This window comes from Podarcis gaigeae (assembly GCF_964106915.1).
Source record: "Podarcis gaigeae genome assembly, chromosome: 7".
In the NCBI taxonomy this organism is placed as follows: Eukaryota; Metazoa; Chordata; class Lepidosauria; order Squamata; family Lacertidae; genus Podarcis; species Podarcis gaigeae.
In genome coordinates this window covers 90,581,463-90,609,338 of record NC_139683.1, presented here as the reverse complement: position 1 = coordinate 90,609,338, position 27,876 = coordinate 90,581,463, and the positions used below count along the sequence as shown (strand labels likewise).

Sequence of the window (27,876 nt, the reverse complement as noted above, 5' to 3'; positions counted from 1 at the left end):
TAGAAATAAAAATATTTCATAAACTACATACATATTAGTGGTAAAGATCCCGTAGATTAAGTCCAGTTCTGGCAGGAAGAACGTACTCTGTAATTCATTGTAGTAAAATGGGATTTCTCCAGGGCGGGAGCAGTTCAAACGAGCTTTCATGAAGGTGGTCCAGGTGTCCTCCAGCAGGAACCTGCCTCCAATGTCATTCTTGCAAACTCGAGCAGCTCGGGAAAAGACTATTTTGCCACAGTCATACTCCACTGCGTTCTCTCGGAAGAAGAAATAGACGAAGTTCCCAATGTCATAAGAAGACACAAAATTTGGTTCTGAAATGCATCAATAGACAAAATATCAGAAAACAACTATTTTCAAAAGGAGAAACAAATGTTACACTGGACTGCTGTTGCTGTTTAAAAGCCACATCTACTTGTGATTGTGACAGTACCTATCTGTACATTTAAATTGTTGATGCTTTATTTATTATTTTATCCCTGTTTAGGGAAGCTTTTAATGTTCAATTAATTATTGTATTTTAATATTTTGTTGGAAGCCGCCCAGAGTGGTTGGGGAAGCCCAGCCAGATGGGCGGGGTATAAATAAATTATTGTTATGGCTATTGTTGTTGTTGTTGTTATATCCTGCCCTTCCTCCTAAAGAAGCCTAGGCTATGACTTGAGAATATTCCAGCCAGGTGGTGCTTACTCCCCCAAGCTCAGCTGCCTTACAGACACCTGCTCTTTTAACTGGTTCCATCCATTCACTCTTCAGGTCCTTCCTTTGGAAAGGTCTTCCGCTGAGTCTTTTAGTCCCCATCCCCAATTGTAATCAAGCTGAAGCACAGCTGATGCATTTGTACACATTCGTCCCTTGCCATCTTTGTTTCTCTCACCATGTTGTATTCCTCCATTTCCAGTTCCTTGGGGATCAAAGCCTGTCTTTTTTGCTTTTGCTCACTCAGGTCTGTAAATTGCCATGTGCATTAAAATAATAGCAATGAATTTAATGATGCAGTCCAAAGACTGAGGAGTCCATGTGCCAAGGATCTTTATAGCTGACAGTGCAGGAGACTGAACCCATGACCTTCTGCTCACAAAGCAAGCCCTCTGTGACTGAGCTGTGGACGTGTCCCTGCCTCTTCTTACACTCTCTCACCTCCTCTCTGTTTTCCTCTCCTTTTCCTCCCCACTCACCCCCCTCCATCCATGCTGAACTGCCAACTTTAAACCATCAGTGGTTGAAGACTTTCCCAGAGTCCGGAGAAACTGGCAACAACCTTTTCAAAAGCACCAAGAAAGGACTTGTGCTCCTTCAGAACAATATTTACTCACGTAAACAACCAGTTGTCTCTGCACTCACCATTAAGCCACTTAGAGTTGTACTGTGCAGTCCGGAGAGGAGGAAACACCCCCAAGCTGCGATAAATTGCAGGATCCCTTCCTGGGAAGTCCATGACTGTTGCTGCATATAGCTCACCAGTGCTTGCAAGCAGAGCGGTGGAGTTGTGCTGGGGGCTGTATGGACAGCGAGCCATGCCGCTGATCTGATCATGCGTCTCTTCCAGGTTATTTAGCTGCAACGGAGAGAATTAAAACCATATTACTGAGCAGGAAACCATAAATCAATCTACAACATTACGTGCCACAACAGAGCGTGCATCTCTCAGTCCTCTCACACAGAGCAACAACCACTTTCTAGCTCTGTGGTGAGTATCTGAAAACAGAAGGCGGCACTCCCACTTGCACACTTTGCAATCGAAAGAAATCTAATAGAAAATCACTAGCATTAACTCTAATTGCATTGCATGGTCTCCCTGTTCATGATACCATCTGTGCATCAAATTCAAACAGTAAGAATGCAAAGAAAGGTGTTCTAAAAGGAACCTGCCCCATTAACTGGAGTACACTAATCTCAGCAGCATTGTGGGACTAGCCTGTTTCCAGAGTTAACCCAGCAGAGATATGATGGGATATGATTCTCTTTTGCTAGAATTCTTTTGCTTTCATTACCAGCCTCAAGCCTTCAGGATACAAGCAGCTTATAAATGAATACATAAATGAGCACAAAAATAAATAATTTCTAGCAGAAAATAAAACCAGGGGCAGAGTGATAGATCTCTTGGTGTAGGAGGCTCTGCCATCAAACATGCATCCAGAATCTATGTTCTGCTATGTTATTTTTCTTCCCAAGTTCTAGACATTGCTCAAAGCGAGAGGCACAGTAGTGTAGGAAGCCCCCAAAGGACTTTTTTAAAGCTCCAAAAAAGTTACATGTTGCATTTAATATGGGATTTCTAGTGGATCCAGGGACTAGCAAATCATCACAGGCACTGAAGGTATGAGAGGAGATGCTATACTGGACCATCCTTAGAGTACTTATTTTTCTACTCTTGCTTCATGCCTGTCAATTTTCTGACTTCTGCAACATATTCAGACAAAATATGACTATTTATGCAGTTTTCAACCTGATACCTAAAAACATTTGCCTTGTTAACTGTCAGTCCTGTACAGACATTCTGGATACTTACAACATGGTTGTTGGATCAACTAACTGCGCTTACTTAATATCCTCACAGGTATATAGAAAGAACCGCACACAATTCTGCTCCTTGTCTCTGAGCGGGTATAATTCTGCAAGGCATACGCACATCATGACCAAAAGGTTTATATTGTGCTTCTAGATAGTATAAAGACTCCATTTGGTTGCAAGCCAAAATGACTTAATTGTGATAGAAACCAACTATAAATACAGGAACTTCAAAAAGGGGAAATCTTAATTTAAATTGGCCTTATTTCTCGATTATTATTTTAAAATAATCTAAATTTACTTAATTTAAATTAACTAATTCTGACAACAATCAAACTCAGGGTCCTTCTCACTATCCCAACAGAACAAAATTTCAGTCCCTTTCCCTTTACATAACTTACATAAAGACTCCTCCCCACGACTCATGAAACTCAATGCTGGCTTGCAGGCTGAGGCTTAAGTGGGGCTGTAACCAACTGCACGGCCAGGGAAGGGGTTGATAATAATAAAAATGAAATTGCATGAATAGTATTCAGGTTAGCCCCAATATTAAAGCAAGCTCTCCCACAGATTTCATCTAATTTCAACCTATGAATTGCCATGAACAGCATCAGCTAAGCAACCTCCAGATATTTCCAGTTACCTCTGCATCTTTCCTCCAGCTGGCAGCAATAATCATGACTGCTTACCTACTTTATTTGTCTCTATTTATTATATTTTATTCTATTTCTATAGAAGCAACGCCTCCCTTTTTATGGATGCACATGTTGCAGCTACAGCAAAGCGGCATTTTTCCACCTCCGGCGTGCTAAGCAGCTGGTCCCTTACCTTTCCCGCCCCAACCTGGCCACAGTGATCCATGTGATGGTCACCTCCAGGCTTGATTATTGCAACTCGCTCTACGTGGGGCTGCCCTTGAAGCTGACCCAGAAACTCCAGCGGGTGCAGAACGCTGCGGCGAGGCTCCTTATGGGGCTCTCGCCGCGGGATCACATTCATTCAGTGTTTTACCAGCTGCACTGGCTCCTGGTAGAGTACAGGGTCAGGTTTAAAGTGCTGGTTTTAACCTTTAAAGCCCTATACGGCCTAGGACCCTCATACTTACGGGACCGCCTCTCCTGGTATGTCCCACAGAGGACCCTATACAGTCCACAAAGAATAACATCTTGGGAGGTCCCGGGTCTCAAGGAGGTTAGACCAGGGCCAGAGCCTTTTCAGCTGTGGCCCCAGCCTGGTGGAATGCTCTGTCACAAGAACCATCTTTCCGCAGGGCCTGCAAGATGGAGCTGTTCTGCCGAGCCTTTGGTCTGGGCCCAGTCTGACCCCCTTCTTTCTATGGGACCCTGTATGTAAGTAGCCTCCTTGGCTCTTTCTATCGGCCCATATGGGACCAGCACGGGTGGCTGGGCCTGGTGAACTTTTAATTTTATTTTGATTTTAAATGTGATTTCGAATTGTATTTTAACTAATCATTTGATTTTGTGTTTTTAATGTATTAATATATTTGGTGTTAGCCACCATGAGCCCGGTATTGGCCGGGGAGGGCCAATAACAATAATAATAATAATAATAATAATAATAATAATAATAATAATAATAATAATATTTTAAACTAACTTTTGTATTGCCACCATGCACTCATCCTATCTTGGAAACTGTAGTTTGGTACAGGCGCTGAAAATCTTCTCTTAACTTGCCAACAGGACCAGAGCCTAGCATGTAAAGAACTGCAAAAAGGGCCTCAGGTGGCTCTCCCCAGAAAGAGCGTTCTCCCAGGCAGCCCTAGCACCCTTCCACCCCACACAATCCCAGTATCCAGGGCTCCCTGAGAAGAAGGAATGAGTTCTTACCGTCCGATTAGTGCAAAGGGGCGTAAACGCATTAGTTCCACATGCAAAGAGTCTGTCCCCACCAATGAGAAGGACACGGATATAATTCTGGCACTCTTCCTAACATCAAAAAAGAAAGAGAAAACAGGATCATCAATGTCCCATCAGCAGTGTATGCTAAGCAAAACCTGACCTGCTCTTCCATATCCTATGGTATGAAGCTATATATGAAAAAAAACCCAGATAAACTATACCTGAAGGTGTGTGCAGATTATATTTACAATCAATTCCTTTTTTATAAATAATTTTTATTGCTTTACAACACAAATATACAATTTTATCCAATCTTTGACAAACAAATTCTCTCTTTTTTTCGACTTCCCTCAGCTTCTCTGTCAATCTTCCATCTCTGCCTCTTGGTTACGCATTCCTTTCTTAGCATTGTCATTAATCTTCCCTCCCACTACTCTTATTTCTTTTAACAATACATCTCAGCTTTCAAAGGGCTTCTTGAAATCCCACTAACGTTGTTCGAACATCACATGTGTTTGTCAGATATTCTACAAATTTTCCCCAGTCCTCGATGAATTTTTGGTCCTTAAGATATCTTATTTTCCCAGTTAATTTGTCCAATTCTGCAGTCTGTTAGTTTCAATCTCCAGTCTTTGATCGTCGGCATTTCCTCTTGTTTCCATTTCTGGGCCAGTAGAATCCTTGCCGCTGTAACTGCATATTGGAAAAGTTTACAGTCTTTTCTTCTTATCTCGTTTCCTGTAATCCCTAAAAGAAAATCCTCTGGTTTCTTTACAAATGTGTATTTTAGCATCTTTTTCAGCTCATTATATATCATCTCCCAGAAACTTTTCACTTTCTTACAGTCCCACCACATATGATAAAACGTTCCTTCCTTTTCTTTACATTTTCAACACTTGTTACACGTCTTAAACATTTTTGCTAGTTTTACTGGTGTTATATACCATCTATAAAACATTTTCATCACATTTTCCTTTAACGCCATGCATGCAGAAAATTTTAAATTTTCTTTCCATAATTTTTCCCAATCATCAAATTGTATATTATAACCAAAATCCCTGGCCCATTGTATCATTACTGATTTCACTTCTTCGTCTTTCGTATGTCATTCCAACAATATCTTATACATTTTTGGAAGATTTTTACAATCATTGTTTATAATATCCATTTGAAACTTAGAATCTTTTTCTACATAGCCACTTTCTTTGATGTCTTTTTTAAACATTTCATTAATCTGAAGATAATGCAACCAATCATAAACGTATTCTTTAACTTGTTCATATGGTTTTAATTTCCATTTTCCTCCTTCTTTAATTATCAATTCACCATAAGTAATCCATTTGCCTCTCATGTTAATTTTCTTTACACTCATGACTTCTAACGGAAATAACCAGTGTGGAATTCTTGGTTCTAATAGGTTTTTATACCTATCCCATATTTCTATTAACACACTCCGGAAGATGTGGTTCCCAAAGCCTTTATGAATTTTCTTTTTCTCACACCATAGGTACGCGTGCCATCCAAATCTGTTATCAAAACCTTCTAAGTCCAATAATTCTTTCTTTTCTAATTTTATCCATTCTTTCAACCAGCAAAGACATGCTGCTTCGTAATATAACTTCAAATCTGACAGGGCAAAGCCTCCTCTTTCCTTCACATCTGTTAATAACTTAAATTTAATTCTCGGCTTTTTGCCCTGCCAGATATACTTTGAAATCGTTCTTTGCCATTCTCCAAAAATTGTTATCCCCTTTATTATGGGGCTAGTCTGAAATAAAAATAACATCTTCAGAAGGACGCTCATCTTTATCGTAAAAATTCTACCCTAAAAAGATAGTTTCATTCTGCCCCACACCTCCAGATCTTTCCTTATCCTGTTCCATTGTTCTGAAATAAATCAATGTTTTTAGGAGTTAACCAAATTCCTAAATATTTTACCTTTTTAACCACCTCTATCTCTGTTTGTTGTTGCATTGCTTCTATGGTACTTTGCTCCATATTTTTCGCAATTATTTTGGTTTTCTTCTTATTTAGTTTGAACCCCGCCACTTTCCCAAATTGTTCAATCTCTTCTAATACTTCTTTTACACTTACTATTGGTTCTTCAATCGTTATTACCAGATCATCAGCAAAGGCTTTAACTTTATATTCATTCTGACCAACAGTTATCCCTTTTATTAATTTATTTTGTCTAATTGCATTAAGAAAGACCTCCAGGACCATTATAAACAACAATGGTGGAAGCGGGCATCCCTGCCTGGTTCCTTTAGATATTTTAATATCTTCTGTTATCACATTATTTACAATCAACTTAGCTCTCTGTTCTGTATAAATTGCCTTTATCCCATTGAAGAACTCTTTCCCCACTTCCATACACTCCAGATTTTTCAACATAAAAGTCCCATGTTATATTATCAAAAGCCTTTTCCGTGTCCACAAACATAAGTATAGCCTGTTTCTCATTCCTGGCAGTCATATTCCAAAATGTCTATTATATTCCTTACATTATCCTTTATCTGTCTGCCTGGAAGAAAACCTGCTTGATCCTTATGAATAGTTTCTATTAATATCTTTTTCATTCTTCTTGCTAAAATCCCTGCAAAAAAATTATAGTCTGTATTCAGCAATGAGATAGGCCTATAATTTTTAACTTGGGTTAAGTCCGAGTCCTGTTTTGGGATAAAGGTAATAAATGCTTCTTTCCACGTTTCCAGGATGTCTCTTTCCTTTAAAATATTATTCATAACTTCCTTTAAAGGTAACATCAAAACATCTTTTAACTCTTTATAATAATCCGATGTAAATCCATCTGGTCCCGGGGCTCTCCCTCTCTTCAATTCCTTTATGACCTCTTTTATCTCATCTATTTCTATTAGGGTATTCAGTTGGTCTTTTTTGTCTGCCGGGATCTTTTGCACCTTTTTCTCTTTTAAAAGTCTCTCTGTTTTCCTCATATTGTTCCTTTCCTTATTTTTATATAATTGTCTGTAAAAGTCCAAGAATCCTTTTCTGATTTCTTTCGGATTATCTATCTCTTCTCCCTTTACAACAATTCTATTGATTGTATTCTGCTCCTTTCTTTTTTTGATTTGCCACGCAAGCCATTTGCCTGATTTGTTAGCAAACTCAAGTTTTTTTGTCTTAACCTTTTAATATTCCATTCCACTTCTTTATTTATTATCATTGCAAATTGAGATTGCAAAGTCTTAATTTCTTGTTTTATTTTGGAATTGTTTGGTTTCTTAATTAATTTTTGTTCCTTGTCCATTATCTGCTTTAAAATTTCCTTTTTGCCTTTTTCTCTATTTTTATTCTTCAGTGAGTTCTGTTGGATAAAAAAACCTCGCATCACTGCCTTGCTTGCGTCCCATACTACACTCATCCTTGTACCCTTATTACAATTGTCAACAAAATATTCAGTTAATTTCTTTCGTGCTTTTTCTATGATTTTCTGATAATCCAAAAGATAATCTTTAATTTTCCATCTAAATGTTATTTCTTCAAACCCTTTTAATTCCAATTTTATTGGGTTATGATCTGAAATTACCTTAGGCTGAATTTCAACTTGTAGGATTCTTGGGGTTAATTCATTCGAAACCCATATTTGATCTATTCTTGACATTGACTGATTTGGTTCAGAAAAAAATGGAAATTGTTTCTCCAATGGATGTCTAAGTCTCCAAATATCAATCAAATTACAGTTCTTAATCAATGAAAAGAAAGACTGGGGTAGTTTTCCTTCTTTAGATGCTCCATCTCTTAGTCTATCCATTTCCAGCGAAACTACCCCATTCATATCTCCCATTAGTATGATTTTTTGATCCATGTATTCAAAGAGTTTTTCTTCCAAAGTTTTATAAAAATCAGTCTTGTTTCCGTTAGGTGCATAGATCCCGACAATTATCAAATTTCCCCTTGCCATTTGATGTGGACTGCTATGATTCTTCCTTCTGCGTCTTTAAAAATTTGTTGCGATTCAATTTTACTTTTTATGTACAAAACAACCCCTCTTTTCTTCTCTCTATCCAAGGATATGAATTCGTTTCCTAATCTTTTGTTAATCAATTTTTTTCTATGCTTTCTTGCCACGTGTGTTTCTTGTAAACATATGATGTCCATATTTTTCTTTTTTAGAAATTGTTCAATTTTATTCCATTTTTTCTTCTCGTTCATCCCATTAATATTCCAATTCCATAACTTTAGCGCCATGATGATTCCTGATTAAAATAATTCTGTTTTATTTTCTTATAACCTATCTGTCTTTTCCCCGTCCTCTTATTCTTCATCTTCTTCTGACTTCTTTCCATTTTCTTCTTCTCCTTCTCCCGATTCCGGTTCCTCTCCTGCTCCGGCCCCTCCCCCTGCTCCTTTCGCTTCTTCTTCCTCTGATTTTAATTCCTTATATCTTCTCTGAAATTTCCCTGTTTCTTCTGGGCTTGTCAGCCTGTGCTTTTTACTTTTATAAAAAAATGAAATTCCCTCCGGAAACTCCCATTTGAATTCAGTGTTGTTTTTCTTGAGAATCTGCACCAATGGCTTATACGGGTCTCTTCGTTTCAGCAGTCTTATTGGTATGTCTTTAAAAATAATTATATAATTCCCGTCTATGTTTAATTTTCCCTCCTCTGTTCTTCTGTAATATCAAATTTCTCATTTCTCCATCCTTAAATGTGATTAGGCAGTCTCCTGGAAATTTTCTTGCCTTGTTTGTTCTGACTCTCATTCTAAATGCACTTTGTACTGTTTTGGTTACCTCCTCTGTTGGTATCTCCAACCACTGCGCTAATTCTGTTATTAATCTCTCTTTGATATTTTCATTCTGAATCTCTGGTACAGATCTCAGCCTCAGGTTAACTTCCCTCTGTCTCAGTTCATTCATAGCAATTGCATCTTTGATCTCTTCTTGTGATTTATTTAATTCCATCATCTCCACCCTGCGCCTCTCCTCCTCTCATTTCAGTTCCTTCATTTCCAATTTTGTCCTTTTCATCCTTTCCTCCAAAGATAAGTGTTCTCTTGGATACCTCTCTTATTTGTCCTTTAAGTTCATTAACTGTCTCATCAATTTTTTTATCCATTTTCCCAATCCTGTTATCCACTTGTTCTAATTTTGTTTCCAGATTCTTTTCACTTTGTTTAATATCAGCAAACATTTTCAAAATCTCTGCTTTAAAATCTGCCTCCTGTTTAGAGGCCCTCCTTTCCGTTGTGGTCCCCCCTTCCACCCCTTTCTTTTGCTGGTGTGCCATCTTCTATAATACTCCACTGAACCTTTTTATGTCACCACCAGCCCCTCTAAAAGCAAACCCAACAAAGTTACCAAATTACCAAATCAATTTCTAAATTTTTCAATCCAGTTCTTTTTGGTCGGGTCTCCAAATGACAATTTAAACTTTATAATATTTGTTCTCTATTTTTGGCCCGACCCTAAAATATTACAGAGGTGTAGGAGAGCACCACTACTCGGAAGAGTGAAGGGTCAAAACAAAGAGTGAAGGGTCAAAACAAAAGGCTAAATCCTTATTCATCGAATCTTCAAAAAATTCTTTTTATACCAATTATAATCCAATTTGTAATCCAATTTATAGTCCAACTTGTGATTCAATTTGTAATCCAATTTATGCCATCTGTAATCTGATTAAATTTTGGCTATTTCTTCAACTAACAAAAAAAGTTCTCTCCAAAAAGTGAAGGAAAGGAAGCAGAATATTCCCTCTAATTCAGTCCAAGGAATAGCTTTTTCTTTCTTTTTTTAAAAAAAGACTTATTCCACCACCAGATCCATCAATTCTAAATAAGTCTTCCACAGCATTCAATAATAAGAATGAATGAGAACAGTTACAGGAGAGTCCAGAGTTCAATTCGAAGTTTTAAGTCTATATTAAATCCAAATATCAAATATCAAAATACCAGATATCAAAATTAATCCAAATATCAGGGTCATTAGTTCAGAGGACAAGAGTTCTAAAATGTCAGTTTAGAAAAAAAACACACACACACACACAAAAACAAAAAATAGGGGAAGCCGGAGCATGAGCGAAAAACCAAAATCTAGCTTCCGTTTTGAATCAGCCTTTCATAGAAAAAGTTTTGAAAAACAAGTTGTAGCACTATATTCCTTCCACTAGGGTCGTAAGCTCCAGTCCTGCATAATTAAAAGTTCTCCAAATAGCCGGGGGGGGGGAGAGGTTTTTATATCTTCAAATGACAATTTTGTTTGGCTAGGGTCCTAAATAGCCTTTTTCAAAATACAAAAAAAGCGACCAGGTGTGCAAATTTTATTTACTTCACCTCCTTTCTGCCTTTAAGTTCAACTTTTGAAAGTATTAATGGTGTCGGAAGTCCTTTTTCTGCTACGCAGTTCTTTGTTCTAAAACCGAAAGTAAGCAACAACTTCACGTTCTTTACCCTCCATTACATCAAAGGCTGTTATTTTCAGAAATAAAGTCACTCTGTCCCCCCTTTTAACTTAGTAGTCTTTTGTTTCTTTTTGGATGAAAAAAAGTTAAAGGAGAGAAGGCAACAGTAACCACTAGCGGCAACTCACTTTCCTTTTTCGCTGCTCTGTGCGACACGCTGCGTCTGTGCTGATCCCAGATGACAGCTGAGCTCTGTAAGCTTCTCGCTTTTTCAGTTCAAATCCTTTCTTTATTAATCACCATCCAATCTGTACTTTTGGGTCCGAAATTTCTTGTAATTGAGAGCGGAGAGCTTTCCCTGCAAGCTCGGGGCTTCACTATTCGGAAGTAGATAATGGCTTCCCTTCGCCTGCTATCCCCACTCCGCCGTACTCCTCACTCCTTTCTGGAGTTACCTGACGGCCGGGCGGGTAGTTCTTCGCGTCGCTGGGAACCTGGCTCTCTGGACACCCTCCAGAGATTAAATTTGGGGGTTACGGCACCCTGTAGCACCCCTTTCTTCTTGAAATAGCACGGGATTTCGCTTGCGGCAAAATCCCCGCTTGCGGGAGGATCGCGCTCCACCGGAAGTCCAATCAATTCCTAATTACAAGAAACCCATTGATCCTTTTGAGAAGCTCTGCTGCATCACTTTCTCTATGCTTTGTTGTAGCAGTTGACTCAACTGTGGCAAGGGCCACTAAAAAACTTAATGCCAGTAATTCAGGCTCTTTTTCCCTCCAACCTCCAACAAACAATGCAGTACTCCCTTCTTTGCTGTATTGCACATTGAATTTTCTAATACTAAAATGTCACAATGGTCCTCTCTAATTCTACGATTCCTTTCTTTACATGCACTCACATTTTGCACCCTGTAACTCTTCCAGGCATTTTGGATTTGGTATAACTCTTTGGGGCCATACTATCTCAGGTTCATAAAGGAAGCTGTATGAAACCCACCCTTCCCCGTGAAAGAGGGAGAGATGGGGAGGGAGAAAGGGAGTATTGTGGCAAACTCAGTTATTGATATGTGGGGGTAATTTCAGAGGAACAGACACTCCTTGGAGCAGGCACTGCACCCTCCACACCTGGTGATGCAGAAACTCTCAAACATTCGTAGAGTTGGTCAAAGGAATCAATCAATCTCCAAGTTTTTCTGCCTCTTTCAAAAGTATGATTCAAGGGTGCCTTGGCTGTGACTGTGCTCATAATTGTGCAGCTGGACATTTTTGTGGAGGTCAGCTTGTCCATACAAGAACTGTGTGTGTTGTGGACAATGCCAAGGCAACCCTTTGTGGTCTATATATGCAGCTACCATTATATGTGGCATGAAACAGACTAACTGCAGTCACAGAATGCATTTAGCCCATAGCGTTGGGGTATGCAGAACAAAGAGTATTCAGATTTCTACCTTGAAGTACTATCTCAAGGGGAATTGTGGATTTTATAAGATTTGTAAACGCCAAATGATCTCTGGTGTCTGTACTATATGTTGTCATGCAAGCAGGAAACAAATTTGGTAAGGCTTGTTTCTATTTTCATAGTCCTAGTGTTTTAAAATTGCATCTGCAGATTTTTAAACCTCCAGCCTGACTTTTTCCGGAAGTAAGAATGCATTATGATTGGTTGTTATAACTGCAAAGATATGCTTCCTGCTTTTATCACTCTACCCCCCTCAAAGGACTGAATTTGGAAACAACAACAAAGGTCTATTTGCTGTACCATTCAGGTGCTTCCAGCACCCCAGAAAGTCTGCAGACAAGGCTGAGTGAAATTCAGTCTGGTTACCGACTTTGTCCCAGGACCAAAGAACAAAGCCTAAGGAGTTCACTGTAACTCAAAAACATGCACCCAACATGGTAAACACTAGCAGGTTCCCATAATAATATTGCTCCAACTCTTCTGCTGTGGTGTGAGAGCAACCACAGTACAAAGACTCTTGAGTGGGACTTTCAGCATGCAAGCACAAAGGCGAACCCTCCAGTTCCTAAGCCTGCCAAGTGTCCATGCACTGAATGCAACATCTGCATGAGGTCTGTGTGTCGGGGTCCAAACTGGAGTTAACTCACATAGGACACTGCACAAATGTGCAATCCAGTAAGCAGATCCCAGCAGGTCTTTAGGCAGGAAAGATGCACACACTGAGCAGTGTGGTCTTGTTCCTTCACTATGTACAGATGCTAACTTGATTAGAACCTTGCTTGAATGAGTCTGCAATCCTGTGAACATTTTCAAGTAAACATGCATAGGCACAAGTGGACAGATGAACTTTCTCACTCGGATCTAGGAAATTAATTATTTAAGAAGGAGCTACTCACCTTTGATTTGCCTTTACTGTAACAAGCCTTTGTAGTAGCTTCATCACAAGACCACTCCACTCCCTAGCACACAGAAAGAAATAAAGATTGGATGCAGAAAACAACAAGCAAAATGCCCAGGAGCAAGCTTAGAGATCGTGTGTTTCCACTGAAATAAACAACAATGATTTAAAATTGCATGGGAGAGAAAACATAATGGCCGTATTTGGGCATCACGGTAAACCATAAATCATGGCTTGCTGGGCACGAGTGAATCACGCCTGTTTCGCTTCTCCACGCTAGCACTGGGAGCAAGCAAACTGCAAGCCCTGGCTCAGCATTGCTTCTGAACCAGAAGTCGTGGGTTGTTTCGCTCCAGATGATGGTAACTCACAGTTTGCTTTTGGCTTAGCAATCATGGTGTGCTACTTCTGCACACAAGAGGCAGGGAGCGAAGCAAGTAAATTCATTCATGCACAGGATGACGAAAGACCAAAATATAACTATGGAGAAATTAATTCAGGGCCACACGTAGCCACATTTGTTCACCTGTTTCCCTTGTTCATGTATGAGGTGTGGCTGGGGTGGGTGTGCGGTTCAGGGTCTTGTTTCAACATCAAAACCCTTAATGTGCTGAACAAGCACATTAAGAAATACTGTAAACATGTTTTTTATTATTTAGAATGGCCAAAATGTTTACGTGTTTATTTAAAAAATCTGTATGCTACCATTCACCAAATGATTTCAAGACAGTCCAGGACAGCATACTAAAAACCATGAAATACTATAAATAACAAATAAACACCATAAGGGATTAAAACAAAACATGAGGATGCAGGATGGATAAAGATGCACATTAAAATCAAAGACATTTTAAAGACCCAGGTGGAAAAAAGCAGTACCTTGAAAGCCAAGGAGATGACTGCAATTTAGGTCCCAGGCTATATAGGGCATTGCTGGGAAACCTCCAACGGGTCATTTCCCCCAAACCACGTCCCCCTGCTCTACATCTGACATCATATAAGGTAAGGCTCCCTGTTGAAAGCAGAATTTGCAGGAGCCTCTGCTCAGCTGATGCCTGCAAATCTTTGTATCTTTGCCTGTGCAGTATATTGATTTCTGCAGTACTGCTGTTGAAATCACAGAGTAGGCCATTTACCTCCCTATGGACAACCTTTGAACATTCATTCCCTGCATTCCTTGCAACCAAGTCAGTGTTCATGTGAACCTAACCAGTGTGGTGTCATAGTTAGAGCACCAAACGAGGACTGAGGAGAACGGTGTTCAATTCTCTCTCTCCTGAACCATGTCTCACTGAGTACCTTTGGAGCAGCCAGCAACACTCACCCCACTTCACTGGGTTGTGAGGATAAGAGAGGGAGAAGATAGTATGTGTTGCCTGGAGGATATAAATATTATATTTATATATTTAATTTCAGGGTTTCATTTTCCTCTCTAAAAAACCTTACACTATTCAGTCAGATATTAAAAGTACATAAAATTAGTATATTATTAATTATTTATCAATAATGCATTATTAATGTATCATTCTATATGATTAGAACTTTCAAATTATACTAAAGATTATTATACTAATAATCCAAATTATACTAAATCCCTATGTGGGACTGATATACCACTGTACTGCTCCAAAGGGTTCCTCCCTTGACAAAGGGGAGAGTTGAAGTCATCAATTCTTTGTCTGCTGAGGGACCAGTTTCCATGGAGACACAGCCGTCAGCTGAGACAGACTGGAAGAGGGAGGGAGACCCACAAGATGCTTTTCCTTTCCAGGCATGGGCTGGAAATCTGTAGAACCTTTGCAAGTTTTCACTTGACTTGGCTAGTGCAATTGCCTCTACCTGACTTCAGCAACCCTACAATTGGCACAGAAACTAGAGCTGTGACTTCTTGATTCTTGTTTAAATAAATTCCCAAAGCCAAGAATCAACACTTGGCAGGTAGCATCATGCAAGCAGCTTTTCTTGGAACCTGTACTTAGTTTGCTGTGAAATAATAGGCGGGGGTGTGTGTGGAGAGTATTTAACAGCAGGGATAATAGCTCAAAGATAATGTGATTTTCCAAACTTTCTACTGTCAAGGAACCTTGTTCACATTGACTCGCATGCAAAGTAATCAAGCTGTGATTGTCCCATGTGTTGGAGAAACTGCCCCATAATATTCCACATTTCAGAAGGAATTGGTCCTGATTTATCACAGCATCTGAAAGAAACTCATTGATGTGCTTCATTGTAAGTCGGGGAAAGTGTTTCCTGGGGTTTGGAGAGGGCTCGCCCTGAAATGTCAGCGCATCATTTTTAAAAAGTCTCCTTGAATCAGGGAGGGGAACAGCAAATTCTGGAAGCATATTAAAAGCAGACTTTCGGATAAAAGTCAACAAATTCACGGTTGCGGGTTCGTCGGGGAAGGAGTAGGACGTGTACCTTGCGGCTGATAGGAGCAGAATTGTTTTTAAAGGCTCCGGTCCCGAAAGTGTAAAAAAGTAAAGGGAAATGGCCAAGCATATCAAGCAGCATAGCTGTCAAGCGTCCCTTATTTGGCGGGACAGTCCCTTATCCCAGCGCCATGTCCCGCTGCTGTCCCTTATTGATGATGTCCCTTAAATAAGCTACTGAAGGTAATGGGGCCCTTTCTATGTCCAGCTGTGCTTTGTCAACAACAAATTGTTGCTTTTTTTGTGTTGAACATATGCTATATGGTAATTTATGGACCTAATGGGTATCAAAAGCCATTTGCATGCAACAAAATATGTATTTTATCAAAGTAATTGTTGATCCCTTATTTTGGCTGCTGATCCCTTATTTTCAAATCTGTAAGTTGACAGCTATGCCAAGCAGACTGCCCATACGTCCACTGGTGGCAAAGCTCCACGTAAAAAGCTGGCTACCAAAGCTGCTCGGAAAAGTGCTCCCTCTACTGGTGGATTCAAGAAACCTCATCGCTACAGGCCTGGTACTGTGGCGCTGCGAGAGATTTGTCGTTACCAAAAGTCCACGAAACTTTTGATTCGCAAGCTTCCGTTCCAGAGGCTGGTAAGGGAGATGGCTCAAGACTTCAAGACAGACTTAAGGTTCCAGAGTGCAGCCATTGGTGCTCTGCAAGAGGCTAGTGAAGCATATCTGGTGGGCCTCTTTGAAGACAGGAACCTGTGTGCCATCCATGCCAAGAGAGTCACCATCATGCCCAAAGACATCCAATTGGCTCGTAGGATATGGGGGGAGAGGGCTTAAGAGGAGGAAGTTTTTATGGTGTTTTGTAGTAAATTCTGTGAAATACTTTGGTTTCAATTTGTGACTTTTTTTTGTATGAAATTGTTTATAATATGTTACATTTGTACTTAAATCATTCCATCTTTCACTCAGGATGAATGCTAAAAGTGACTGTTCACATAAAAACGCAGTGATGTGAGCTTTGTTGTTCAACAGTGACAAGTTGCTAATATACAGACGGGATGGGTGATCTTTCTTGCTTTTCATGCATGTTTCTGTATGTTAATGACTTGTTGGGTAGCTAAAATTGTAAGGTACTAGAACTGATATAAATGTATACAGGGTCTTTTTGCAATAAAACTGGTTATAAGGTAAAGGGACCCCTGACCATTAGGTCCAGTCGTGGCTGACTCTGGGGTTGGGTCGCTCATCTCGCTTTATTGGCTAAGGGAGCCGGTGAACAGCTTCCGGGTCATGTGGCCAGCATAACTAAGCCGTTTCTGGCGAACCAGAACAGTGCACAGAAACGCCGTTTACCTTCCCACCAGAGCGGTACCTATTTATCTACTTGCACTTTACTTGCTTTCGAACTGCTAGGTTGGCAGGAGCAGGGACCGAGCAACGGGAGCTCACCCCGTCGCGGGGATTCGAACCACTGACCTTCTGATCAGCAAGTCCTAGGCTCTGTGGTTTAACCCACAGTGCCACCCGTGTTCCTAAAAGTGGTTACTACTTGATCAAAAAAAAAAAAAAAGCAACAAATTCTTAATTCAGGGCAAGCATACAAATAACCAGATTTAAACAATTATTTCTTGATTATGATTACTGGATTATTTATACAGTGGTACCTCATATTACAAATGCTTCAGGTTCCAGACGCTTCAAGTTCCAGACTCCGCTAACCCAGAAATACTACCTCGGGTTAAGAACTTTGCTTCAGGATGAGAACAGAAATCATGCTCTGGCGGCACAGCAGCAGCAGGAGGAGGCCCCATTAGCTAAAGTGGTGCTTCAGGTTAAGAACAGTTTCAGGTTAAGAATGGACTACTGGAACGAATTAAGTTCTTAACCCGAGGTACCACTGTACAGTCAAACCTTGGTTGTCGAATGTAATCTGTTCCGGAAGACCTTTCGACTTCCGAAACATTTGACAACCGAGGTGCGGCTTCCGATTGGTTGCCAGAGCTTCTTGCACTCAAGCAGCGAAAAACATGTGTGTGGGAGGGAGACCCCAGAGACAGCTCTTGAGGTTTGTTACAGCCTTCAACTGGCCTTTGTCTTTGCTTTGATCTGCAGCAATTAGCAGGTGATAGCATGTATCTCCATGTTATGAAAATGTTCACCTGCTAATTGCTGAAGATCAAACACTTTTAAAAGACACAGGAACCAGGGCTGGTTGAAAAGTTGACAACCAGGCCCTGTTCTGTTTCAGGACTTCTGATCTTCACTGTTCCACATGGTTAGGACTAGAAATCAGAGAGATCGGCTTTTTCCTGCTTAACCTGCTTCCCAATTCAGTGAATGGTTCTATTGCCTTGAAATGCCAGATTTCAACATGAAAAGTTTGGTCCAGCTCTAGTATAAACTCTTGTCTTCTGTCTCCTGCTTCTCCCCAAACCCCTGCCTGCTCTAAGCACCAAATTCAGTTAACAGCAAGCCTGGTTTGTCTCTTTGTTTTTTGGTTTTTTTACCACCAGAAAAATACACATTTTACAGAGAAACATAAAGAAGGGGGGGGGGAGACAGAAGCAGATCTCTGCCTCAAGGAGCTTACAATCTCAGTTTACACAGACGAGAAACGAAGGAAGGAAAGAAAAAGGTAACTGGATGAATGGAAGAATATAACTGAAGGCAGTTCAGTGGGTGGAGTTCAGCAAGTGGAGGCTATTTATTTATTTTTATTTAATATTTACAATACACTTATACTGAAGTATACAACACCACCACACTTAAACTTATAAGTATTGTTTAGGCACCTGCTTAGGAGAAACATCAGTCATGTCAAAGGTGCCGCTGACCCCTCTGCCGCAGAGCAGCTCAATACAATACGTAACACAATATTTTAATGTAAGAGTTAATTTCGCGTGCATAGCACCGTTGAGTCTGACAAGCTCCACTGTTGTGAATGACAAGCGCTGCCGCTGGCACGGCGTGTCTTTGGTAAATGACCGCAGAAAGACGAAAGTCTTTTGGTGAAACAGTAGGTATACATTTCAGTAATACCTAGGTATATATGTATTTTGTTTTTCTAGCTTAATCAAAATTATTTATTACTGCATAACAGGTAGATAGTTAAGAGTGGCGGGCATCCCCCGGAATTCAGCGCCCGGGTGCCCCGCACCCCTTGCACCCTGGGTAAAGACAGCCCTGCCCATAGGAACATTGGAGGAAGAACAAGGAGGAGTTTGTGTATGAATGAAGTATTGCGCTGTTACACCCATTATGACGCACACCAGACAGATACAGCAACAACATCTCCCACCGCAACCACTTCATACCAACAGAAATACATCTCTTTTGAGCCCCTTCCAACTCCACAATTCTGTTATTCTATGAACTTCTATAAACTAAAAACAGAAAACAAACAGAAAAGAACAAAACAAAATTCCAGACAGATGGCAGAGCATGCCTTAGGCAGATGGCTCTGGTAATTAGACACTGGCAAAATATAATATTTCCAAAGGTGGTTTGATTACACCGCCTCAGAAAACAGCTACATAATTTCATAATTCCATTTAGTTGCGTTTTTACTATTGTTATCTGTTTGCCTTCACATCTTATGCCATGTATTCAAACACCATGTTTTTCAAAGGTGCAATGCAACCAAGAATATAATTTGACAGAACAAAATGACAGTAATCAGTGCAGGCTTCAGGTTTGCAGGGCTGGTGAAGGGAGGCTCTGGCAAAAACCGTCATCCTCCACCCCAGGAGTTTGCTAGGTGATCAGGGAGAGAGAGGCAGTGGGGAAGCAGCTTCTCCTTCGCTGCCATTGCTACTCACTTGCTCCCCCCCCCCCCCAGGCCTGGGTTTGGTGAGCACATGGGCAATGACAGCCAAAGGAGGAGAAGCATCAGGGGCAGAAGGTCCTTGGCAGAGAGCCTCTGCCAACCTCTGACCGACACAGATTGACCGTACCCATGTGACAATGGAATAGCATCACTGTGCATCGTTCCAAGATGTGTTAGTTGTTGTAGCTACTGAATCATAGTCAGGGAACGGAGTTTATTGCTTACTGAAGGAACCAGGGGCGTTTTACCCATAGAGGCTAGTGGCGCAGGGCACCAGGACGCCAAGTTCTGGAGGGTGCCAGGGAAGAGGCGGAGGCTGGACGCGGTACCTCCCAGCATCAGCTCACTGCCAAAGCAGTGCCACGCCCAGCGCCTCCTTCTGCCATGGCCACTGCAGCACCAAGCAGCCAGTTGAGCCGGGAGGCACCGTGTCCAGCCTCTTCCCTGGCACCCTCCAGAACTTGGCGCCCTGGTGCCACCCTCCAGCCGCCGCCTGCCACCTCCAGCCCCACCGGCAGCGCCATTCTCCCTAAACGGGGGGGGGGGGAGCGGGCACCGGAGGGAGCTTTGCACCATGGCATCGGATATGCTTAAGACGGCCCTGGAAGGAACACACGTGAACATGAGAACTGCCTTGCTAGATCAACTCCAGTCATTTCTCCAACAATCATAAGACACACAGCTCTGGAAACTTACAAGCAGAGCACAAGGGTTATGGCCAAGCCAAGGTTTAATTTAGCAGTAGTAGTTAACAGCAGTAACAGCCTCATCCTCCATTTAAAGCCATTCTGCTGCCGCCTGTGGTGTCTCTCATGGAGACAGAAGATTCTTCAATCCAGTGGAGGCTTTACTCAGTGGAAAGGAGACTGAGGTGATTTTTGTCAATTCGTTCTCTATTCGGTCCCCCTTCCCTCTGAATCTTACGTGCTGTTCTGAAGGGTCCCCCATTCAGGAATAGATGGGGGCTGCAGTGAGGACAAACTGGAGAAAATCTCCTCCTTTCTGGTTCTGCTAAAGCCTCTGCTGGATCAAAGTGTCTTCTGTCAGCAGACGGTCACCACTGGATGCAACCCATTTAGCTAGTGGTGACTGTCACATCTAGCCAGACCTCCAAAAGGAGTTATGCACTTGAGACTGGTGAGACTTTGCAAAATTAGGGTAGCATGAGCAAGTTCTTTTTACCAGTTCAAAATACTCTCCCTAAGACTTGTTGCACCTGGAAGAAGTGCTGCTTTCTCTGTCGCAACAGCTCATGAGGAAGAAAGGAAAATATCACAGCCCACATTCAGAGAACCTGCGACGTTCTCTAGCTGCATGGTGATCTCAGAGGGAGAGAAGCCACTGCCTGAGGAGTCATCACCTCCCCCTCCTCCCAGACTATCCAGGCCAGAGGATGCACTATTGTCAGACTCCATCAGATCCTCCAAGTGTCCCTCGTTGACAGGGACAGTTCTGGATTTACAGAAACTGTCCCGGTTTCTGATTTGATCCTGGAATGTCCCCCTTTTCCTTAGGACATCCCTATTTTCATTGGAGTAATGTTGGAGGGTATGGAGTTATCTGACCCCCGAGCCATCTGAAGGGAAGTTTTTTTTAAATGTCTGGAAGTTTTTTAATGTTTAATGTTTTATTATGTTTTTATATATGTTGGAAGCCACCGTGAGTGGCTAGGGCAACCCAGTCAGATGGGTGGGATATAAATAGTAAAGTTGCTGTTGTTGTTATGGACGTCTCTATTTTCATCACAGAAATGTTGGACGGTTGTCAGCTCAGGACACCCCTCACTTCCTCCAGCCTGCAGGAGGCAGCTTTTACAGAATAGGGCAATGGCCCTTTAAAAGAACAAACCATTCTCCTGAAGGGGTAGAGCTAATGCAGGTGGCTCAGGCCAGCCAATCAGCTTTTATATGACTTCGGGATCCTCTTGAGGTAGCAGTTCTCCTGTCTAAGACTTAGTGAAGATGACTGAGACCAGGATAGGCAACATGGAAGCCTGCAGGTATTTGGGACTACAACTCCCATTATCCCCGATCATTAGTCATGCTGGCTGGGGCTGGAGGGCACCATGTTGAGAACCCCTGACCTGACTCTGTAGGACATTCCGAGTTCTGCCTGGATATGCCATTACTGGAACTTTTGTATGCAGTGCATATGCTCTGCCAGCCAGCAATGGTCCTTCCTCTTTCTCATTCCTAATAATAATTCACACGGTGGTTGTCTTTAAAAAACCCCACAAAAAACAGTACTGCATATTTTCATGGAGCAGCCCCCTCAGAAGCTAGCATCCCTCCCAGCTCCTCTGAGCAGCCCACATTTTAAGTTACTTTTTCAAACAGTTATGGTACCAACACATGGCAGCTGAGGGCATCTTAGAGATGCGATGAGCATTATTCAAAACACTATTGAGAAGCAATTATGAGAAAATTCTTCGAGCTGTGTCAAAATGTGCTCAAACAAATTTGGCATTTATTTCCAGCCGTACCCTTTAGCAATGCTTGGCAGGATTTTTGGAATAATGCTGTCGAACTGTTAACATGTACTGTGGTCTTCTGTCAGACAAATTCTGTAATCAAACTGAGACAGAACTGAAAGGATAGTGGTACATGCTTTAAAATAAAAGCTGATAAAAGCCAGAGTGTGTATGATATCAATAGCTGAAGAATCTATATGGATGGCTGTAGAGAAAGGTTAGTGAAATATATAATGTGTTGTGCTATGCAAGAAGTCTTGCAGGGAACCTGGCATTACAGCAGATAAATAACTGTCAGGTTAAAAATCCTATGAATTGTAGTTTCTACATTTCTGTTTATTACAATTATAATTCCAACCTCTTTGAACTTCAGTCCTTGGTGAAGTAGCACATAGCTGCATTTGTTCTTATCTGTGCACACATTTAAAAGACATGTGGACATGCATGAATATTACCCATAGATTTATAACTCAGTCCTGTGCATGCCTAATCTCCAGTAATACCCATTAATTTCACTCATCTCTCTCCTAGGCAAGTATCTATGGGAAGCTCTGGTAACCACACAACAAAAATATTTGCCTGGCAAAGGGTGAAGCCGCCCTCAATAAATACCCCATATATGCTAGTATTTCAACTTCACTCACCATTAACCTCATTAATGCAGGGAGTAAAACACCTGCACGGCTATAGTGCATGACCGTATGCCTCCTTCTCCCCCTTTCTAAAAAAAGTTGTAGGTGGTTAATTTGGACACATTGTGCCCCAAGAGCACAGTGAAAATGGCCCTGAGTAGGTAGACAGACCAAGTTCCTCTTGTAGCGGGGGTTGCTTCTAATATAAAGGCCTTTGGCTGCCAAGGCAAGCAAGTGTTTTGTATGTTTTTTAAAGGCATCTTTACAAGATGGAATATAAAGGCAATTCAGTAACAGCTGAAACCCTCTGTGCAATAGGAATACAAAATACAAAATGCAGACTCAGGTAGGGATCATACACACAATTAGCTTCCATGATTATGCTTAGCTTATGGGGAATTTCTGTTCCCCACAAGCAAAGAGTTGAATGCCATCCACGTCATGGCTTCACAAACTAAGAGCCAATTTATATGTTAGATTTTGAAGATAATTCACACATGACCTTTTTAGGTTAAGAGGAACATGTTTGGGAAAGTATTAGAACAAGGGCGTATTAGCAAAGAGCCAGGATTGGCTATAGTTCTCTCTGGCATACTTGGTTGCCAGCCCAGGTTTTCTGTCAAATAATGTGTGGCAGAGGTGCTAAGTTGCGCCTAACATGGGGGGGGGGGGAGGCACGCAATACAGGTGCGCTGGGCTCCTCAAAGAGTTGCACACACACACACACACACCTTACCTGGCTGCATAACATATGGAGCTAAGACATAATTAAACCTTATCTATCTATAAGAAATGTAAATACAAACCATCAGCAGTAGCAACCATATTGCGCATGTACAAGTCATGGTAGATACATTTGTCTATAGATCACTGTAGGTTGTACCCACTTCAGACTGCAGGTGGGAATTCACTTGATGAAATGCCCTTCCGTACCAGAGAGAGAGAGAAAACCCTCTGCATAGAAAACTAGCTATCAAGGACAGAAGGCAGCAGAACCACATACTCATGGTCCCTGAAATGCTAATTGCTAGAAGAAAGATGTATTAAAATAAGCCTACACAACTTGTCCCAAAAAGCTGTTCTGAGATTTATTTTAAAATACTGTATAGTGAGAAATAAAATATACAAGAGAAGCCAACTGTGCGGATAAAAATCAATAAAAATGCTTTAAAGGGGACAAAAGAAGGGGGAAACAAAACAAAAGTCAGTTGCACCATTTGACATCCTGAAGCTTTTTCACATCTTCACTGAAAAAGTTTTAATGTCCATTTGTTTTGCTTCTTTTTTAAAAGAGGGAGGGGTAAAAGTTAACTGCTTACCTGGATGAGAGAAAGATCCTCACTATGTAGCCTGAAGAGGTAGTTTCTAAAAGAGGGAAAGGAGAAAAGGCATCAGTTATGCAGGTGAACCAGGAGACCATGGTTCTTGGATATTCTTGATTTAGAAGCTTAAAAGCCTTTGTCACAGTAAATCTGGATTTGCCACTGACCGTGCACTTGACAAATAGCTGCAGCCGCCCCTGGCTCTTCAATAAGGAGTAAACCTATATAATGTATCTGTTAACTACACATTGTGTTTAGCTTAGCAGAACCAGGAGTTTGGAAGATTTCCTATTGAAATCAAACAAGCCCCTGCAATTTTGGAAATCTACTGCCTGCTGAAAACATTTCTATTTTGCGAAGAAGTGTTGGCCACTTGTTCTGTATTTCATTATTTTATAGTTTTATGATGTTTCATGATTTTATTGTACACTGCCATGGTATTTTTCAATGGGTTGTCAATTTAGAAATACTCTGACAGAGAAATAAAACGTTTCAAAACTTGTTTGTCTTGTTAGGCGTTTCTAAGTGTACACTGAAGCTTGTCAAAAGCAGAGAAATGTTTGATAATTTTACTGTAGGTATCTTACCTTAAGCAACTTAGGATGAGATCTACATTTTCTTTCTTAGTTTCTCTAAAGTTTACTCCCACTGGCATTTTGAGTGACTAGGAGGAGGAGATACAAATATCTGTGTGTCTGTTATATATCAAATATTTAACTCTATAGACTCTTGACATGTGGAGCATAGACGGAGAGGAAGTCCCAGAGCCCAGGGTTGTATTCAAGTAGCACTAAGTAGGAATGACCTAGGCTTGTACAATGTGACTCTCCTCCCCTACCTCTTCCCCTTCAGGAGCAGTTTTGGGGCAGTGGGGGGTGCAGGGAGAGAAGGGGAAGTCCCATTACACAAGCAGAAGTCACTCTGTGCAATTATTTGGTTGAATACTGCAAAGGTCCTTTAAGGACCTTCCTTCTTTTCTTTCTGAATCTACAGGAGCTCATCTTTTCATACATTTTACATGAATATTTCTGTAGACTTTCCTGCAGCAAGCACAAAAATAAAATATTCCTCTAGACAGCAACTAGATTTGCAGGAGAAGCTTGATAAAGATGGGGTGCAAGTTGTTGGAGCATCTTCCTCTCTCCAAAGTGGACTGTCAGTGACTATCGGCTCAACCCCACATATCTTGTTTCTGAGTTGGCCAGATAATAGCCCTCAGAGAAGGGCAGTTTGGTCTATGGGCCTTCAGCTGCTTATCCCTAATTTATGCAGAATGGAAACCCCGTTTTAGGAATTGCAAGGCTGAAGGTTTTTTTTCAGTTGGACAGCCTCTCTCAGATTGCCTTCCTGTAGCAGCAGTGCATCTGCTGTTTTCTATTTGAGAAAAATGAAGAGCCAGCCAGGAAGAAACGACCTTCCTTTCCTACAGTAGCTCATTGTCAAAAACTTCTTTGAAATTTTCACCCTCACTACTGTGGTCTCCATTATTAAAATTCCTATTTCTCTCTCACACACACATTTCCTCTGACAGCATCAAATCCGCAATGTGTAAAGACAGGACATCTCTAATGCAGCCATGAAGACCTTCTTATACAGGCATCCATATTCCAGTGGCACTTTGGAGCTCCCATTTCCAACTCTCACTCGCTCTTGGTTACAAACTTTAATGAAACATCATAAAAATAAATGTACTGTTGTGTCTGCTGGCTAACCATTATTTTTGTTAGGTGGTTGCTGGGTAACAGCCCAAGATAATCTGTTAGTTGCATTAATTAATATGAATATCAGAAGGTGGTCTTTGATGCAGTCCAGTCATATAGATATTTATAAAATCTGTAATAGGAGTTAGGGAGGTTTTTTCTGACTTTGAAAACAATTCAAATTCAGGTTTGGCCATCATCTTGAACAACTGTGGCAATGATTAATGAGAGGAATTATTGCTATCTCAGTACCTATGAAACCAAATTTGAATTCATAAATTATTTTAAAGAGGCATTGCAATAACCTAAAAAATTCCTTCACCTTTTGATGAGCAGCTGTTCCATTGTTTGAAACTGTAAGGTTTTAGACACAAAAAACCAAAGCAACCTGCTTCAGCCCAGATCTGAAAAACCATATTTTTCTTCTCTGCAGAACCAAACCACCACCACCTGCACAGATCTCTTTTGGTTGTTTTTACAGCCAGGGCATGGGTGGTAGAGCTATATCAAAGGCAAACCAGGAGAGTACAAGCTGAGTAGGATTCATGGAGTATCAGGGCAAAGCAAGCGGAAAAATCAGCAAGCAGGTTCATGGAACATTCCAGGAGTTCCAAGTGAGAGCTTTTCAGCAGCCTGCTAACATTCTCTTCCTACTTCCTTCTAGGGGGATTGGTAGGAGCACAGCTGTCAACTTTTCCCTTTTCTTGCGAGGAATCCTATTCAGAATAAGGGAATTTCCCTTTAAAAAAGGGAAACATTGACAGCTATGGGTAGGAAGCTCAAATGAACTGGCATTGAAAGGCAGGACTGGGCTAAGGAGCAATGTTCACCAATTTGATCACAACTGAATTTTAACAAACGTAAGAAAGAACTTTCATCCATGCACACTGCAAGTGGTGACATGACATGTTTTATTTAAGTTGCATTGCTTCATCAAAACAAAAACACTTTGGGGGTTAGCTATTTAAATTTTTTGGGCAACTAATAAAACAAACCACCAGTCATCATCTAAGCCACTTCCTTAAAGCAGCATTATTATAGCTCAGTCTGACCCCAGAAACCCAGGACAGTCAACATCTGTAGATAGCTGGAATCAAAAGCAGGATAATAAAAAGGGCAAAAATATTGCATGCTTAGGGCCACAACAGTTGTATCCCAAATTAAGATATTGCTGGGCAAGTTTAAGCATGTCTGACTCTTAACTGTTTGCAAGATTTGTTCATTGGGCTGATTTGAAACTAGTAAAAGTCTAGGCTCATAGCAGAGTGTCAAGATGCACTCTACTGCTAAAAAAATCCACTCTTGACAGAAATACAAAGAGCAGTAACAGATAGTGCTTTAACCTGTTGTGAGTCAGCTTCACAATTTACATGAAAGGGAGAAACACCCACAAATCAAATGCTAATTCAGCCACTCCCTCCCTTACTGTGACAGTCTAACCAGAATTGTATAATATGATTCTCTTGGCTGCATCACTGAACTTCAAGTCCTAAACACTGCAAGGACTGCAGAATCTAGTTTTCTTAGAAAAGTGGTTACCAAATATCACAGCTAATTTTGAAGTCTATAGCTTGTTGGCATGTTACATGGATATAAATGATGTATTTTAATCAAATATGCATTCAAACAAGAAAAATTAACCATCTGATAAGAGAGAATTTTTAGAAAGCATTGTCTCACCTTGCTCCAACAACAAGTTCTTTTTGTCTTGGATCAAATGTTATCTGAGAAAAGTCGACAGCATTTTCTGCTCTGAATACATGTAACCAAGGAGCAATCTCTATACAAACATAAATTTGATAAATACATAAAATCAGATTATTAGCATTAAAAATATTTAGCATTTACATAGATTTTTCAATGGTATCAAGGAACTCTGCCTATCTTATTTCATGAATCCTTACAACAGCCTTGTAAGCTGCTGTTTCTTTAGCATAGTGCTAGCCTAAAGCTTGATAGAGAGGTTTCCAGGCACAGACTCATGTGCTCCCCCCGCGACCCAAATCAAGCTGGGCGCAAGAGCGCCCGGCCAACTGTCCAGAGGCGCTCCGGGGCCAGGAAAACCATGGAGCCGATGCAGGGAGAAGGGGGAAAGGAGGAGGAGGAGGAATAGAGAGAAAGAGGAAGGAGAAAGAAGAGGGGAGCCCTGACCTTGCCGCGCCACCGCCGCTGCTGAGGAAGAGAGGTAGGAGAGAGCACCGGGAGGGCAAGGGCACATGACCAAGCCCAGACCCAACCTGAGAGAGCAGGCAGGGGCCCCGAGGAAGGCCATGCAACAGAGGAGAAATATTACATTTTTTATAATGTTAACGAAGAAGAAGCCATTTGCGTTCATGTAAATGCAATACAGTCCAGAGTTAACACAGATTGGTGTTTCTGCTTTCCTTCAGTTGCCCAAGGCAATATTTGCTTCTGTCATTCTTATTATGTGTTTTGTATTT

At 41.0% G+C, this 27,876-nt stretch overlaps 1 protein-coding gene and 1 pseudogene across 4 annotated transcripts in view; one reads left to right on the top strand and one right to left on the bottom strand.

Annotated features, from left to right (window-relative positions):
• Window positions 1–27,876, bottom strand: part of SEMA5A (semaphorin 5A) — a 163,398-nt gene that overhangs the window by 55,946 nt on the left and 79,576 nt on the right. For all 3 annotated transcript variants that reach the window (XM_083748584.1, XM_083748586.1, XM_083748585.1), the window contains exons 3-8: window positions 27,116–27,215; window positions 23,733–23,778; window positions 13,093–13,155; window positions 4,365–4,463; window positions 1,348–1,561; window positions 32–317 (exon numbers count right to left, since the gene is read on the bottom strand). In XM_083748584.1, the coding sequence (XP_083604710.1) occupies window positions 32–317; window positions 1,348–1,561; window positions 4,365–4,463; window positions 13,093–13,155; window positions 23,733–23,778; window positions 27,116–27,215 (808 nt within the window). The remainder of the gene's footprint in view (window positions 1–31; window positions 318–1,347; window positions 1,562–4,364; window positions 4,464–13,092; window positions 13,156–23,732; window positions 23,779–27,115; window positions 27,216–27,876) is intronic.
• On the top strand, window positions 13,288–16,699 carry LOC310849391 (histone H3.3A pseudogene; annotated as a pseudogene). The gene is made up of 2 exons: window positions 13,288–13,309; window positions 15,910–16,699. The product of its transcript is annotated as a histone H3.3A pseudogene (transcript).